This window comes from Mercenaria mercenaria, chromosome 6, assembly GCF_021730395.1.
Source record: "Mercenaria mercenaria strain notata chromosome 6, MADL_Memer_1, whole genome shotgun sequence".
Classification (NCBI taxonomy): Eukaryota; Metazoa; Mollusca; class Bivalvia; order Venerida; family Veneridae; genus Mercenaria; species Mercenaria mercenaria.
Genome location: NC_069366.1, coordinates 21,983,683 through 22,001,963, shown reverse-complemented (window position 1 = coordinate 22,001,963; position 18,281 = coordinate 21,983,683). Strand labels below are relative to the sequence as shown.

General features: G+C 36.4%; 1 protein-coding gene across 2 annotated transcripts in view; it reads left to right on the top strand.

The window, feature by feature from the left end:
- Window positions 1-15,557, top strand: part of LOC123549440 (L-fucose kinase-like) — a 57,770-nt gene extending 42,213 nt beyond the window's left edge. For both annotated transcript variants that reach the window (XM_045337542.2, XM_045337543.2), the window contains exons 19-27: window positions 696-842; window positions 2,929-3,090; window positions 4,016-4,151; window positions 4,691-4,828; window positions 5,400-5,494; window positions 6,133-6,351; window positions 6,983-7,082; window positions 8,234-8,457; window positions 9,076-15,557. In XM_045337542.2, coding sequence (XP_045193477.2) covers window positions 696-842; window positions 2,929-3,090; window positions 4,016-4,151; window positions 4,691-4,828; window positions 5,400-5,494; window positions 6,133-6,351; window positions 6,983-7,082; window positions 8,234-8,457; window positions 9,076-9,615 — 1,761 coding nt within the window. In that variant the 3' untranslated portion in view covers window positions 9,616-15,557. The remainder of the gene's footprint in view (window positions 1-695; window positions 843-2,928; window positions 3,091-4,015; window positions 4,152-4,690; window positions 4,829-5,399; window positions 5,495-6,132; window positions 6,352-6,982; window positions 7,083-8,233; window positions 8,458-9,075) is intronic.
- Window positions 15,558-18,281: the final 2,724 nt, after the last annotated feature.

Below are 18,281 nucleotides of genomic sequence, written 5' to 3'. Positions count from 1 at the left end.
CTTTAAATTGAATGCACCAACTATTTTCCAAGGAATTAATGAATGTTAAATCATTTAATTTTGGTTCCATACAATTTTAAGGTTTTGGTCAAAATGGCTTTTTTATGGGACTTGAAATCCTAGATTTCGTGTCATTGGAAGTTTTGTTATATTGGAAGGCACAGTTTCAGAATCAATGAAGAGTCATTTTCCAGTAAAGATGGTATTACAGTATTGGTTTATCTATTTTTTATAAGTTTTGTAAAAATCAATGTGGATAAAAAAAAATCATCCTAGTAATGTTATTGTGTTCTTATTGATTATGGATTCAAGTTCTTTAATCTTCAAAGACCACTGCCAGCTGAAGGTATTTTTGTCAGTTTCTCAGGTATAAACATACCTAATTTATGCTCTAGGAAATACTACAAGGCTGTTTCATTCTATAAATTTCAACCCTTATCATGCTAAACATACTTGATTCTGCCTTTGCCACCAGTGTAGATCATGATCTGCACTGTTCGCCATTCAGTCAGTATCTTTTTGGTATGTACCCCTTTTAACAGTTAATGGTACTGTCCAATTTGAAAGATGGAAAAGTTCATTATAGAAATTTAGCAGGGTAAAGTGTCATATTCTAGATTTTATTCTAATTTACTATTTTTAAGAATTTCTAGAAAATTGCTTACATACTTTTTGTTTACATTGGTGAATTTTAGACGAGAAATATCAAAGGAGGTATAGAAGCATTGGCAAAGGAACGGAGTAAGTGGCTGAGTAGGCCTGACACCCTGATACGAGCAGCACGGCACTATGAAGGGGCAGCACAGATCCTGATCAGACAGGCAGTAATGACTGCTAAACAGGTAAGAACACAGAGCTTGATCCTTTCTGTAACTGTAGAAAACACTGCTCATTGACAAGACTTAACCCTTACCATGCTGGACACGATTGGTTCTGCCTTTGCGACCAGTATAGATCATGATCAGCCTGCACATCCATGCATTCTGATCGTGATCTGCACTGTTCGCTATTCAGTCAGTATCTTTTTGGTAAGCACCCCTTTTAACAGTTAATGGTACTGTCCAAATTAGAAGATGGACAAGTTCATTATAGAAATTTAGCGTGGTTAGGGTTAAGGTAATGGACCTGTCGTGACACTGGGCAATTTCCCTTTGATTGTGTACTCTCATTAAGCAGTTTGGTATTCTACAGACATAAATATAGTTCAAGATATACATTTCTGTGAAAAAGGAGAATGATGGAATTGCATACAGGGAACACAATTTGCTAGTTGTCATTACAAGTCGACCACTTTAGAGTTCTATTGAGGGAAAATTTAAAGACTACAGTAAATGACTCTACAGATTGAATATATTTTACTCACAGGCACTGGTCTATTGTAAACTTTTTATGCCCCCACTTTGGGGGGGGGCATATAGATTTGCTCTTGTTCGTCCGTCCGTCCGTCCGTCCTTCGAAAATGTTGTGTCGCGCGTAGCTCTGAAAGTATTTGATGTAGAGTCACAAAACTTTACAGGAATGTTGGTCAGCATGTGTAGTTATGCACCTGGGGTTTCGCGTCCGGATTCATTCAGTCATGTAGAAGTTATGGCCCCTGACTTTGTAAAAATTGGTCATTTTAGTGTTGTGTCGCACCTAGCTCCAAAAGTATATGACCTAGAGTCACAAAACTTTACAGACATGTTGGTCAGCATGTGTAGTTATGCACCTGGGGTTTCGCATCCGGATTCATCCAGTCTTGAAGGAGTTATGGCCCCTGACTTAGTAAAAAATTGGTCATTTTAATGTTGTGTCGCGCCTAGCTCCAAAAGTATTTGACCTAGAATCACCAAAGTTTACAGGAATGTTGGTCAGCATATGCAGTTGTGCACCTGGTGTTTTGCGTCCGGATTCATTCAGTCGTGTAGGAGTTATAGCCACTGACTTAGTTAAAAATGGGTCATTTTAATGTTGTGTCGCGCATAGCTCCAAAAGTATTTGACCTAGAGTCACCAAAGTTTACAGGAATGTTGGTCAGCATGTGCAGTTGTGCACCTGGGGTTTCGCGTCCGGATTCATCCAGTCATGTAGGAGTTATGGCCCATCACCTGGGAAAAAATTGTCATTTTAATGTTGTGTCGCGCCTAGCTCCAAAAGTATTTGACCTAGAATCACCAATGTTTACAGGAATGTTGGTCAGCATGTGCAGTTGTGCACCTCGGGTCTCGCATCCGCATTCATTCAGTATTGTAGGAGTTCTGGCCCATCACCTGGGAAAAAATTGTCATTTTAATGTCATGTAGTGGGGGCATCTGTGTCCCATGGACACATTTCTAGTTTTTCTTCAAAAAGTCTGTTTTTCACACAAATGTACTGTTCATACATTAGTCAAAAAAAAAAATCTGTGATTTTACTTGCTGGTGTATCATGTGTATGGTCAGGTTGGATCCTCGGCAGTTTATAACCAACCTAAGTTTAGTTGTCCTGAATAATTTTATCACATTTCCTTATTGGACTATTCAAATATGATACTGAAATAAACAGAAATTTATCTGATAATTTCACAACAAGAATATATTTGTTTTACATGTGAAATGGTAACACGCATCTCTTATAACCGCTAGCTGAACATTACATTTTCAGTTGTGGTTATGCCAGTCTTGAAAATACTGGACCTGGTGTTCACTCTGTATAAGATATTTTGGTCGTACTCTGAAACAAGTACTGAAAAAGCACATATTTTCGCAGCATCAAAATTTAGAGAATTAGAAATTTCGAGGTTTAATATTCGAAAAATTGTAAAAATGGTGTCATGTTTGAATTATAATAATAGTGTATATTTATGCGAGGATTAATTTTCATGAGATGTAGGCCCTCGCGAATATAGCTAAAATTAAATCCTCACGAAAATTTCTGCTTTTACTATAAGTATCCTCTATATCTTTTCAGTTCTTCAAGTTGCATGATGAGACCCCTGTTGGTCAGGGTAGCTGGGTGCTGGCAGAGTGTCCGGCTAGGATAGATATATCAGGTGGTTGGTCTGATACTCCACCTATTACATATGAACACGGAGGAGCTGTGGCTACTGTAGGACTCCTTATTGATGGCAAGGTATTGATAACATAGTGTTTGTGATATCAGGCATGTTGTGCTACATAACTTACATTTAGATATTCCTTTTACCTCATTTTTTACTATTTCAGGGGCCATAACTCTGCAAATAGGGGGCAGAGCCTAGACAAGAAGTAGGAGGTGCGCCATTTCATATCATGATTAAAACTCGTGCAAGGTTTCAGCAATTTATATGAAATACTTTTTGAGCTAAGCACGTCAAAAGGTGAAAATAGAAAAATAATTTGCCCACCAGGCATTATTTCTGACATCTTGATAGAAATGTAAACCTTTAAGCCGGTTTGATGGCTTCCACACTCAAAATAATTTTACACCCCAGGCAAGGTTTTGAACCAACAGTGCTGTGTAGCAAGATAATGAAATCAGCAGCATTAACCATTAGGCCACATAGGCCCCAATATATAAAGTATAATATAGAATCATAAATTTCTTCAGCATGAAATGTCAATTTTACCAAAACAGCAATATGTGGGGGGAGGGGGGATATTAATTTGTGTATTTCAAGTCTTATAGTGAATAGAATTGAATAGAAATTTAACTTGTGTGTTTGGATTCAATGTAGCAGATTTATGCAATTACAAAGTCCACAGATTTTAATCCCCACAAGAATAATAATGATTTCACATTATATAAATAAGAAATTTGACAGTTGATGTGCACTGGTTAATAGTGCTGGTAGCTTCTTCATTAATGTTTGTGAAGTTGAAGTCCCTTTGTACTTATATGACATCTCTTCAAAAATAAAAGCATAACACTGTTTTTGGATATTGTCTAATTACCTATTGAGTAAATATGTATAAAAGTCATCATAAAAAAGGTAATCTGATGGCAAATATGTCTTGATTCTAGTCAGTTATGGTAGTGTTGTGAAATGTTGAAACGGTTTGTAAATTACAATTTTCAGAGACCAATAGGAGCAAAGACAAGAAGAATTGTAGAACCAAAGCTGGTGCTAGTGATTCATGGTTCATCAGATCAGAAACAGGTGGTGTGTCAGGAAACAGCTGATCTTGCAGACTACTATAATCCACATAGTCCAGGTAATACTGGGAAATTATTTCAATTCATTGGTAGAGAATGACATGATTCCAAGAAAAATAGCTTTTTTGTGTGTACATTAACTTTTTGATTTTGAGTTTTTTACCTAAAAGATATGGAAATTTTATTTGTTTGTTAATGTTTAATTTCAGACATTGACATAAGCACAAAATCCATAAATATTATTCCCCACAAATGTAAAGGACATCTCTGTATCATGAGAATGGACATGTTTACAAATAAACTTACTCCTAAATAATGTCCAAGTTACCTCATAAAGATTCTGGAAATTTTAATTCTACCTCATTTTATGCTGCCAGTAAAGACTGTCTCTTATGGTTCCCTTAAGATTGGTATATATATAAACATGTTTTCATGTAAAATACTCACAGGACAGTTTTATGAGATGCCAATGTCCTTTCCAGTATTTAGGGGAGAGCTAGGTAAAATACTTGCAGAGAAATATCATTCAGTGTAGAAATATGTCATACATACAAACAAAGATCAGTACATGTATATATTTCTTTTATTTATGACGTAGGTGCTTTACTGAAAGCTGCATTTGTATGTGCTGAAATTGTGGACCTGAAGTCAAATCAGTCTCTCAAGGAACAACTAGAAACAAAATATGATGGTGGTTTTGAGTTACACAGCTGGACAAACCTTCCTCATGGCTCAGGTGAGAAATTAGCACAACCATCCTTTAGTTTACTGTGATGGTTTAGTTTGGAGAAGTTTTAAATGCTACATTAAATTTAGAATGGTATGTTTGAGAAACTGTACATTCTGTGCAGTAAATGGATCAGAGTTGCATTAGCCTTCATTATCAGTCTATGTTTATGTACTTGATAAAAAGGTTGATGGCATAGTTAGGGGAAATTTAAGGTTTGGGTGCCTGCAATATTCTACCTTATACACATTTTACCAGTTTGTGTACCAATAGTTTTCTAGCTTATTCACATTTTATAGGTTTGGGTTCCAGTAATATTTTAGCCATTTAACATTTTAATAGGTTTTAGTACCAGCAAAATTCTAGCTTACTCATACTTCATTGGTTTAGGTACCAATGGTACCATATTCACATTTTTAGACATGTATATCAATAGTGTTCTAGATAGGTTTGGGTACCGGTAGTGTTCTAGCTTATTCACATTTTATAGGATTTGGTACCAGTAATATTCTAGCTTATTCACATCTTATTGGTTTTGGCTTTGGTACCAGCACTATTCTAGCTTATTCACATCTTACAGGTTTGGGTACCAGTAGTATTCTAGCTGGAGTTGTAATGGCATCATTACTGAAGGCTGCTGGGAAGTCATGTGACACCACTGGGCTTCTTCATGCTGTGAGTAAACTTTCGTTCATCTGATACACCTTCATCATTTAGGATCAGAATTCTGTGTGCCTATCAAAGAAATAGATGACTTAAGTTTCATATTCCTTGGATATGCGAAAAGTACTTGAGTTATCCATAGTTTCGACCTATCCAATCATAGAAAATATAAGAAATGCATTCAAGGGTCACATGACTTGTCTGAGTTTGCCTTTTTGTGCTCAAGCTGTTGATGCTTTTGTAAGTGGTGTTTCACTATACATAATTGTTAAAAAGTTGTAATGAGCGGCCTCTAGGCTTAAAATATTGAGACTGTGTCTGCCTATAACAATGAATTACACAACACACAGTTGTGTTGCCTCATCCTAAACTAAGAAACATGTAATTCAAGTTAAAATATATACGAGCCGTGCCATGAGAAAACCAACATAGTAGGTTAGCGACCAGCATGGATCCAGACCAGCCTGCGCATCCACGCAGTCTGGTCAGGATCCATGCTGTTCGCTTTTAAAGCTTACTGCAATTAGAGAAACCGTTAGCGAACAGCATGGATCCTGACCAGATCCATGCTGGTTGCAAAGCCACTATGTTGGTTTTCCCATGGCACGGCTCATATAAATATATGAAGTTGATCCTCTTAATATTTGCAGGTTTTGTACCTGGAACAGCTTTTGACAACAGGTGGAGGTTGGCAGGACCAGATAGGGGGCCTCACAGGAGGGGTGAAGTTAGGGGTCTCTGCAGCCAAGCTGCCCCTATTTGTTGAAGTTGTTGATCTCGAGATAAAGCAAGAGATAATTCAGGCATTTAATGAAAGGATTGTATTGATATACACAGGCAAGACAAGATTAGCAAGAAACTTGCTGCAGGTAAGAAATACTGAATTTTTGGTGTGAACAGTGTTTATTTTGTTTGGTTAAACCACATTTGGCAACATTGTTTAATTCATATTGCTGCAGGTAAGAAATACTGAATTTTTGGTGCGAACAGTGTTTATTTTGTTTGGTTAAACCACATTTGGCAACATTGTTTAATTCATATATCAACTGCCAGATATATACAATTGTTTCTTGATTTCATACAAATACTTATCTTGCAGGCATCTAATAACTTCTCCTTGATCATTATTCACATACATGAGATATTTACTGGAAACGGCTCAAAATGTAGTTTGTCTTGTCTTGTGGTCAAATTCCAAAAATTCCAGAAACAAATCAGCTTTTTGGGGGAAAAAGTTGTACCTGTTTTATTTTAAAAGTGAACTTGGAGATAACCTCAAGGCTTTTAAAGGTGAAATATCGGCAATGAATATTTTACAGATTATTCTTTATTTCAAGTCTCCTTTTCAACATATTTAATGAATAGACACTAGATTGCAATGAATAAATATAAAAACGTTCTGCATTTATGTCTTGTTATATGGTGATTATTTTCAGTCATCATGTTTATTCAGGTAAGTTTCATACAGTATATATGCAGTGGTTTTAATTTTACATGCAGGATGTTTTAAGAAACTGGTATGCAAGAAACCCTCAGATTGTTGAAACAGAAGATAAGTTGGTTCAACTGGCAAATGATTGTGCAAAACACTTCCAAAAAGGTATGGTAACTGTCAGTCAAGTGTAAACAATAACTGCTAAATGTGAATTGAAAAATACTTAAATATTTTCAGAATCATCGTATGCAAATGCTACATGATAGTTTCACTTCAGTTTCCTGAAAATGTTACAAAAGAAAAACCGGAATATAACCTTTTTACAGTAAACCTCATAAGGAACCCGGATATAAGGAACACGTGGTTATAAGGAACACGTTTTCCAGTCCCAAAGTACGAAATTCAATGGAAAACCCCTCTGTTATAGCGAACAGACAAAGAATAAAAACTTTTGAAAACTGGAAATAAACAGGAGAATCGCTGATGACCTCACTTTCATGCGCATAAACACAAATTATTTCATTTCTTTGATCTTTAGTTTGTTAATTCACGAATACGATAAAAAATTGATATAATATCATCATTAACATTTACCAAATACTAGATGATTGTGTATTATGCTTCAGTCTTAGAAAGCACACTTGTGTTGTTTAGTTTATTTACCTACGTGTGTAGAGACTCACAAAAAGTGTTATAACCAACGTAACCAAATAATACAACGCTCAATTCTGCGTATTTGGACGCATACTTCTTGAAAAAGGACACAAGAAAATCCCAAACGCGATTCCTCGGGACGTATATTTTTTTGGCCATACGCTTGCTTGCTCAAATAAATTACATAAATGGAAAACAGATGTGCCTTTCAGCCAAAATGCGGAGTTTATGATGACTTTTCAAGATAGCCCTTTTCAAACGTCAGTCAAATAGTGTTCGCTATATACAAATTGTGTTCGCTGTACAAGCCTCGGTTATAAGGAACTAGTTCGCTATATGGATATAGGGAACGTCAGTTATTAGGAATAATTTTTAGAGGCCTCAAGCTGTTCATTATAAGCGAGGTTTACTGTATTCTTTAGGATTGGGGTGTTTATTTCATAGATTATCCCTTTCCTGAATAAAACTTACTCACCTGGATTTTAGGCCATATAATATTAGGGATTGAAATGTATGCCTGGTGGTCAGAATGTTGCGGAATAAATGCTGTATTGTTTCAAGTCAAAAGTTTTTGAACCTGGTTATACCTTGCTGAAACAAAATGTATGATTTGTTAATATCTTGTGAAGAAAGTTCATGTTCACGATCTAGTTTTTGGACAGGTGCTATGGCAGAGGTGGGAAAGTGTATGGACAGCTATTGGCAGATGAAGAAGACAATGGCCCCTGGTTGTGAACCCGAGTTTGTTACCAAGATCATGTCTGCTGTACACCCTCATGCCCTTGGTATGTGTATGGCAGGGGCTGGAGGAGGGGGCTTCATGTATGTTCTAGCCAGAGACCATGAGAGTCAGAAAAACATCCGGAATCTGATAGATAGCATGGAGGTTAGTGTAAATAGAGTAGAGTTTCTTTCGCTGTTTTCCAACCTTAAAACAGAGGGTGTTGTGGAATTATTTTGAATAGTGTTACAGTTTCAATGCAGTTTAAAGGTACTTTATAAAAGGTCAGTTTTACATCTTATTGACAGTCAGTGTATTATTAAGTAAATACAATGTATAGCTAAAAAATTTATAAGCCAAAGTCTTTATATTAAAGTTGAACAGAAATTTATTTGCAGTGTGTTTAAATGTGGACAGCTTATAGTTTATTAGCCTGATGGATGAACCATCTACAAAAATTTGTGTGAATGATTATGACATGATATATATAAAATAACTTCCTGAGCACTCTGTTAACAAAATGAGCCGCGCCGTGGGAAAACCAACATAGTGGGTATGCGACCAGCATGGATCCAGACCAGCCTGCGCATCCGCGCAGTCTGGTCAGGATCCATGCTGTTCGCTTTCAAAGCCTATTACAATTAGAAAAACCGTTAGCGAACAGCATGGATCCTGACCAGACTGCACGGATGCGCAGGCTGGTCTGGATCCTTGCTGGTCGCATACCCACTATGTTGGTTTTCTCATGGCATGGCTCAATTGTTGTATTCGTTTGTGTTACAGAGTAGTGATGGAACAAAGGTGTACGATACATGTATAGATGAAGAAGGGTTGAAGATAACTGTGATAGAGGAAGACGAGGGTTCCCTCACTGTGTCCGATCTTGACGAAGATATGCATGATTACTACAATCAGCCAGAAACACTGCTGGAAGATATCCCAGAAACTACTGACAGTGTGCCAGTCGTGGTAGGGGTACCTCTTCTTGATGTTGGGGTATCCATGGCAACCGGTGATGCTAGTGTACCGGTAGCAACAGGAGAAATAGATGTTGCTCAGTCAGCTGAGACAGACAGTGCTGACATGCAGAGTGGAGGTGATAGTGTTACCATGACAACTAGTACCCTTGTTACTATGGCAACCGGGGATTCTGTAACCAAAGAACCCGAATATGATACATCTGTGACAGTTTCTGATATCCCTACAGCTGGCCTTTCTGGTAATGCACTAGCTGCTATAGAAAAAGCTAAGCAGATGCAAAAAGAACTAGAGGAATTTTTCAACCAAGGAAGAGATCAGGAAAATAGTGATGAAAAATCATGAAAATGAATAGCTATATTTCATTCTACCCTATCTCAACCATATTCTTGCTTTATAGAACATAGAAATAAATCCTTACAGAACGGTTTGTGAGTCGAAAGTCAGACGAGCATTTTCGATGGCAGCATTGTTTATAGAAATACAAAATTATAATACATAAAGTACTGTTCTGTTACATATTTCATAAAGAAAAGTATATTGTCTACTTCAGTTTGATTCTTTGTGAGTTTATGGTATAAAAAGGAAGTTCTAATACAGAATAATAAGTTCTGTTTTGACCTTTATAATACTTCCAGGATACTTATTTTTTTAAAAACTACATAACATGAAGTTTTATCCCGAGTTTATATTCTATGCATTGTGCCAAGCTGTGATAAAGAAATCTGTCAAGATGCCATGTAACATTAATTTTTATTTATTTTAATTTATCAGATAAATAAATATATATTCAAAAAGTGCATTTAACTTTATTGAAATGATAACATTTTTAGCTCATCTGATTTTTTGAAAAAAAATGATCAGTTATTGTCATCACTTGAGCGGTTGTCGGCGTCTGCGTCTGCATCGGTGTTGCCTGGTTAAGTTTTATGTTTAGGTCAGCTTTTCTCCTAAACTATCAAAGCTATTGCTTTGAAACTTGGAATACTTGTTCACCATCATAAGCTGACCCTGTACAGCAAGAAACATAACTCCATCTTGCTTTTTGCAAGATTTATGGCCCCTTTTGTACTTAGAAAATATCAGATTTCTTGGTTAAGTTTTATGTTTAGGTCAACTTTTCTCCTAAACTATCAAAGCTATTGCTTTGAAACTTGGAATACTTGTTCACCATCATAAGCAGACCCTGTACATCAAGAAACATAACTCCATCTTGCTTTTTGCAAGATTTATTGCCCCTTTTTGACTTAGAAAATCAGTTTTCTTGGTTAAGTTTTATGTTTAGGTCAACTTTTATCCTAAACTATCAAAGCTATTGCTTTCAAACTTGCAACACTTGTTCACCATCATAAGCTGACCCTGTACAGCAAGCAACATAACTCCATCCTGCTTTTTGCAATAATTATTGCCCCTTTTGGACTTAGAAAATCATTTTCTTGGTTGAGTATTATGTTTAAGTCAACTTTTCTCATAAACTATCAAAGCTATTGCTTTAGAACTTGCAACAGTTTTTCACCATCATAAGTGGACACTGTACATCAAGAAACATAACTCTTTCCTGCTTTTTGCAAGAATGATGGCCCTTTTTAGACTTAGAAAATCATGGGTAGGACAATATTTCTATTACACAAAAAAAATCAGATGAGCGTCAGCACCCGCAAGGCGGTGCTCTTGTTTATGTGTGTGTTCATAAATGTGAAATGTTTTTTTTTATTTCACTCACATTTGTTACATTATGTATTTATAAAAGGGATAATACATGTTTTTGTATCAACGTCTGCTGATGCACGATTGTTTCGTGACCGAGGAATTGTTTTGTAACTATTGTTAAAACACAAAACAAACATGTACTTCTTGCATAAAGACATCCCACAAACTGAATTTATAGGTGATGACTTTATGTTATTGTTAACTGTCAAACAAACATAACTATTTTTCTCCCATTACATTTGCCCATATCAAAAATTAGTGGGGGTTTTTTTAATGCAAGAATTCAAGTTTATAACCTAGATACTGCCATGAGGTGTTCAGTCTGGAAAGAATTTTGAATACCCTTTATTATCACTGCATTTTGTTTGATTAAGTATGATATACTTCAGAAAATCAAGTGTTGCATATCACACAAAGACACATTTTAACAGAATGAAATACAAGTCAGAGACATTATGGTACTTGACAGGTTGTCCTACCAATTAAAGGAGCTATATTCATTGCTTGCAAACCGGTTAAAACCATTTATGCACAAACAAGCTTGTATAGCTGATGATCCTTTGCTTGTAGACAAGTAATACCATGAAAGGTCAACTCATTAGGTAGCTATTGGTGTAATTTCATTACTATTTTTATTCCCATTGTGGAAGCAAGTGAGTGATGAAGTAATGCAGTCCATCTGTCACACTTCCTTTTCTCGATGATAGCTTTAAAAACATTGAATGGAATATAATGAAATTTGAGCTAATGATAGATAGTAGTGAGGGGGATTGCAATGTGAAAGAACCGTAAGACTATCATCATTTTTCCAGTTATATCCCTTTTGTACTTTATTATGTCTCCCACCACACAGTGGTGTGGGAGACATATTGATTTGCTCCTCTCTCTCTGCCTGTCTGTCACAAATTTTGTCCGCACTCTAAGTTGAACATTTCTCATCTGATCTTCACCAAACTTGCACAAAATGCTTTTGCCAATATGTCCTCGGCTAAGTTCGATAACTAGCCAAATTAGCCCAGGCACTTCTGAATTATGTCCCTTGAAACTTGTTTTTTGATAATCAAAGCACTGGAAATCTGATAAGGCAGTTGAGGTCTTGGTGCATGGTTGACTCGTATACTGTTCAGATGATTAGGCAGTTGTGGGAGACATGCGCTTTTCTCAAAAGCATCTCTGGTTTTCTTTTGTTTTGATAATAACTTCAGAACAGCTGAATGGAATATAATGAATCCTTATTTTTAGCTCACCTGAGCCAAAGGCTCATGATGAGCTATGTGACCGCTCAATGTCCGTCGTCCGTCTATCAACATTTGCTAAAAAAATCTTCTTCTTGAAAACCACTGGGCAGAATTACACCAAACTTCACAGGAATGATCCTTAGGTGGCCCCCTTTCAAAATTGTTCAAAGAATTGAATTCCATGCAGAACTCTGGTTGCCATGGCAACCGGAAGGAAAAACTTTAAAAATCTTCTTGTCCAAAACCACAGGGCCTAGGGCTTTGATATCTGTTGTGTAGCATCATCTAGTGGTCCTCTACCAAAATTGTTCAAATTATCCCCCTAGGATCAAATATGGCCCCGCCCCGGGGGTCACATGGTTTATATAGAGTTATATAGGGAAAACTTTGAAAATCTTCTTGTACAAAACCACATGGCCTAGGGCTTTGATATTTGGTATGTAGCATCATCTAGTGGTCCTCTACCAAGATTATTCAAATTATCCCCCTAGGGTCAAATATGGCCCCGCTCCGGGGCCCACATGGTTTATATAGAGTTATATAGGGAAAACTTTGAAAATCTTCTTATACAAAACCACACGGCCTAGGGCTTTGATATTTGGTATGTAGCATCATCTAGTGGTCCTCTACCAAGATTGTTCAAATTATACCCCTAGGGTCAAATATGGCCCCGCCCCAGGGGTCGCAAGTTTTACATTGACTTATATAGGGAAAAAAGTTTCAAAATCTTCTTGTCTGAAACCACAACTCTAAGGCCTTTGATATTTGGTTTGTAGCATTGTCTTATGGTCCTCAACCAAAATTGTTCAAATTGTACCCCTGGGATGAAAAGAGGCCCTGCCCTGGGGGTCCCAAATTTTATATAGACTTATATAGGAAAAAGCTGTAAAAATCCTCTTGTCAGAAACCATACAACCTAGGCTTTTGATATTTGGTATGATGCATTGTCTAGTAGTCCTCTACCAAAATTGTTCAAATTATGCCGCTTGGTTTAAAAGGGGCCCTGCCCAGGGGTCACTTAGTTATTATGTGAGTTATATAGGAAAAATACTTAAAAAAAACATCTGATCCTATTTCCAAGACTATTTAATTATAATTACCTGATGACCCCCAAGTAATATGATGTCACTTGATTGTGACCTTGACCTACTGACCTACTTTCTTGTTTTTTAACATACAGCCTTGAAATTTTGATGACTTACACAGTTTTGCACACAAATCGTAAAACTGAATTTCATCGACCATGAATGTGACCTTCTTAATATTTTATCATCAGTTTGACATTTGAAACATGTAGCTCATATTACTCAGGTGAGCGATCCAGGGTCATCATGACCCTCTTGTTATATTTATACTATGCAAAGTGTGCTTGAATATTATTTATACAAATACATGTATTTGGAATTCTTCTTTTGTTACAAAGACTGTTTGTTACCTACAGTTAATTCAGTGATACTCGACTTAAGCCTCCTGCTGGGTGGTATTAAGAGTCGAGTTATCCATTGATTATCCATCATTTTACTGATTGGAAATGGTAGGATTCTGAAAATGCATGAAGCTATATTTCACTACGGAATGTTTTCTTTTATTTTACTATATATATTGATATGAATGTTTACTTCTAATTGTTTGTTTATATATCAATTCCTTTTTCCTCTCTGTGTAGAAACTTGTCCCAAGAATTTTGTAGTATTTGACTGATGTTATAAAACATGTTTTACTGATAAAACGTTACCAGACTTCTAAAGCTACTCGCCTACAGTTTTTCAGCATGTTCATTTCCACCAATTTTGGCATAGAATGTATATGTGACACTGAAAAGTGATAAAGTGGGTGAAAATAAAAGTTAGATATTGATAAAAATGCTAGATGAATGTAAATGTTCTACATACCTTCTGCACAATATTTTTGCTTATTTATAAGAATGTCTTGCTAAAATCTGTCTATGAGTTTGTACCACAAGTCACTTTCAAAGTACTCACTTTTATGGATTTTTTTAGATAAATTATTTTCCGCCTAAAAGTGTGGGTTAGTCCTTTTAAGAAGATCAAATTTCTGAAAGCATCATGGTGTACTTGCTGTCACTGGCCATTTTTATGCATAATACTTGTCTAGAAATTCTTGGTTTTGTTATCTGCATAACATAAATTATAGTATCCTGTAATTTATATATTTAGTATCATGGTTTAGAATGTTGGGGTTGCTCGGGTAAAAAAGTATATATATATAATGGCATTACCAAATTACCAAATTGATAATTTGTAGGTAAATTTCTATCTAATGTCACTGTTCTTGTGTGGGGGTTGCGTTCAGGTATTAAGTATTACATCACTGATTTATACAACAAAGCATTTAAAATATTTGCAAAATTGGCAACCAGTTTTTTGCTTTTTCATTTTATCAGACTAGTTTTTCCTGCAATATTGAAAGAAGACTTTTGTATGAATATTTTTTTCTTTTCCTATCCTGAATGTGTGTGATCAGGTTGTGCAATACCATTTTCACTGTATCTAATGAACAGATAGTTTATGAAATGCTGTGATTAAAAAGAATTTTAAAAAAGTTGTGTAATTGTGATTTTTTGTACAGTTTTATCATTAGAGCAGTGTAGACTTCAGTATCATTGCACATTGATTAGCCTGCTAGTGGCAAGTGATTTTGCCTTTGCGACTAGTGCAGACCAAGATCAGGCTGCACAAAATAGGCTAATCATGCTCTGCACTGTTTGCTCTTCAGTCAGAAAATTTTTAGTGAACACCCCTTTGAATGATAAGTGGTACTGCCCAAATTGAATGATGGACCAGTGCATTTTAGAATTTTAACAGGGTAAAGGTTAATTAGACATATAATGAAAGCTATGAGGAGACGTTGTTGATGAAAAGAGGGTGTAACCAAGGAAACAAGACTGCCAACATGTCACAATGTACACCCATCACGGCAAATTAGGTTTGACTAAAAATATTCTCCTTATTACTGTAAATCACTTTATATTAGCGTGATCTTTATTTTGCAAATTCCCACACCCTGAATTATTTCACGGATTTATGAATTGCAACGGGAGGGTCAGAAATTTAAATACACGAAGGTTCTTATCTTATATTAGCAAAATTCCAATTCCTGAAGTCGTTCATTCTTCCGTACTGTACCGAATTTATGCAAGCCAAAGACTCGTTAAATACATGGTCCGTAATGGTTATTTTGTATTAGTAATCGGTTACTTATTCACACAAATTGCTTTTGTTTGACAGAAATTGATTGAAAAGAGCCTTTTAATCCGTTATTCAATTTACAGGTGATTATTCTTATTACACTTAATAGCCAATAAAATGTTCAAAGTTTGTTAGTCATTTTATAAATAATTGTAACGTACAAGTATATAATGCAATGGTGTGATAAATTGTCTTCTAATTCCTATTGTTAAGTAAACAAAATGTGTAAAAAAAATCTGGTTTGTCGAGAAGATAAAGGATGATATGGATCATCCCCACAGACAACACGCGCTCTGCTTGTTTGACACATATATATTATCATTATTATACCGGATTTATATAGTGCCCTTTTCATGATAAACACGTTCAAAGGCGCTTTACATATAGCAAATACAGTCAAACTGGGCGCGAAATTCATCCTGTACTAGTACAGACACAGAGCGATCTGACCAGAGGGACAAAGTGAGATAAATCCCCCAGAACAGACGGAGAGAAACCCTTTTTAGATACAGGCCTGTCCAGCTAACTTACCCTAGCTCTTTGCGAATAGACAGTCTGATTCTTTAACATGCCCGATGTATAGCACCGATACACATGAAGCCATCCTTCCTGGGAAGAACCAGTACAGGCCTCTTAGTTAGGTGGAAGACACCCAAGAGCATCTCAGAAATTTCCAGTGCCTGGACCGGGATATATTCTACATATATACATACAAAGTGCATGAAGGAGATGTTCTTCGTAACCTGTTAAAAAACAAAGTTATCATGTTATATACATCCCTGCCAGCTGCATGTAAATCCAACCTCTAGACGTTAGCAGTATATTCTGTCATGAAAGTTAGTTTCAAGGATTTTTAGCTCGACTATACGAATAGTCTAGCTATTCTACTCACCCTGGCGTCGGCGTCACACCTTGATTAAAGTTTTGCATGCAAGTACATATGGCTATCATTTAAAGGCATTTAGCTTTGAAACTTATTTTTTCTTTTTCTAGGTCAATTACCAACCTCACTGAGTGAAGTCCCATAACTCTGACATGTATTTTGAGCAAATTATGCCCCCTTTTGGACTTAGAAAATCCTGGTTAAAGTTTTACATGCAAGTTACTATCTCCAAAACTAATGCAGATATTGAATTGAAACTTCACATGTGTCTTTGGGGTTATAAAACTAGATGATAGCATCAAGTCCCATAACTCTGACCTGCATTTTGACCAAATTATGACCCCTTTTGGACTTACAAAATCCTGGTTAAAGTTTTGCATGCAAGTACATACAGCTATTACTAAAAGGCATATAGATTTTAAACTTATTTTTCCTTTTTCTAGATCAATTACCAACCTCACTGGGTCAAATCCCATAACTCCAACATGTATTTTGGGCAAATTATGCCCCCTTATGGACTTAGAAAATCCTGGTTAAAGTTTTGCATGCAAGTTACTATCTGCAGAACAAAATTTTAATAATGCAGATACCCGGTATTAAATTGAAACTTCACATGTGCCTTCAGGGTTAAAAAACTAGTTGATTGTATCAAGTCCCATAACTCTGACATGCCTTTTGGTCAAATTATGTCCCCTTTTGAACTTAATATTTCTGGTTAAAAGTTTTGCATGCAAGTTAAATTAACTAATGCAGATACTGGATTGAATCACTATAGATATTTTAACATTTAGGGTAGTCTAATATTTTCCTGCTTCTGGGACAGTAATTCGAATAGCCGAGCATTGGTTGTCTTACGGACAGCTCTTGTTATTATACTTTTTCATAATATATTGAAATAAATTGAAGTTCATTCAATAAACATCGTGTACATGCGGCTAGTATTCATTGCTGAACTTACCATATTTCGGACATTTTTTCCGATATGTCTGTATGTTATGAAAGGAAATTTATGCGGATGTATGAATTCGCGATGCAACTGGTTCGCGAAAAATAGCGAAAATTAAAACACCGTGAATAATATCGGATTTACAGTATTATGAGTATTCAGACTAGATATTAATTTTCTCAATTTTGACTTATTCAAGGGCCATAACCCCAGAGGAAGAATGCCTATCTGACTGGTTATTTAACTAGTAGGAGATATAATGCCCATACACAGTATGACCAAGTTTTGTTAACATTGGATAAGAGCTACACAAGTTTGGGTGGACACCATCAGTTTTAGAAATTCTGAGGCCCTTTGTTTGGTTTCTTATGTATTATGGGTAGTTGACTGAAGTCCCCATCTGAAGCAGTTGGAGCTACATTTTTGTCAAGCCCGCTTGTGGCGAGTGCTCGATATAGTCGCCACTTTCGGTGTACGTGCGTGCGTCCGTGCGATTTTGTCCGGACCATAACTTTCACACGCATGGACCAATCTTGTTTATATTTGGCATGAATGTTTACCTCAATGAGAAGGCGTCATGCGCAAACCCCATGTTCCTATCTCCAAGGTCAACTCAAAGGTCAAGGTCCCAGTTGGAGGTCAAAGGTCGAATTGAAGTTTGTCCAGAGCATTTCTTCTTCATGCATTGTAGGATTTTGATGTGATTTGGCATGAATGTTCACCATTATGAGGAGGAGTGTCATGCGCAAGAACCAGGTCCCTAGATCCAAGGTCACACTTGACAGCCGGCAGGCTCGACATTCTGCCTGAGGGCATACTTGTTCATTCAAGCTCACCGCAGGTGTCATATCTACTACTCCAGCATCCAGTCTTGGTTGAGACTGCTGGAACTCATATCACCCAGCAATCAACATTAATTGGATGTTGCAACTGGAAACACTGTAGAACAACATGTTTACCGCTGAACCACTGACTCCTTGTCTACAAACACTGTCCTTTATACTCAAAACTTGTAACAATAAAGG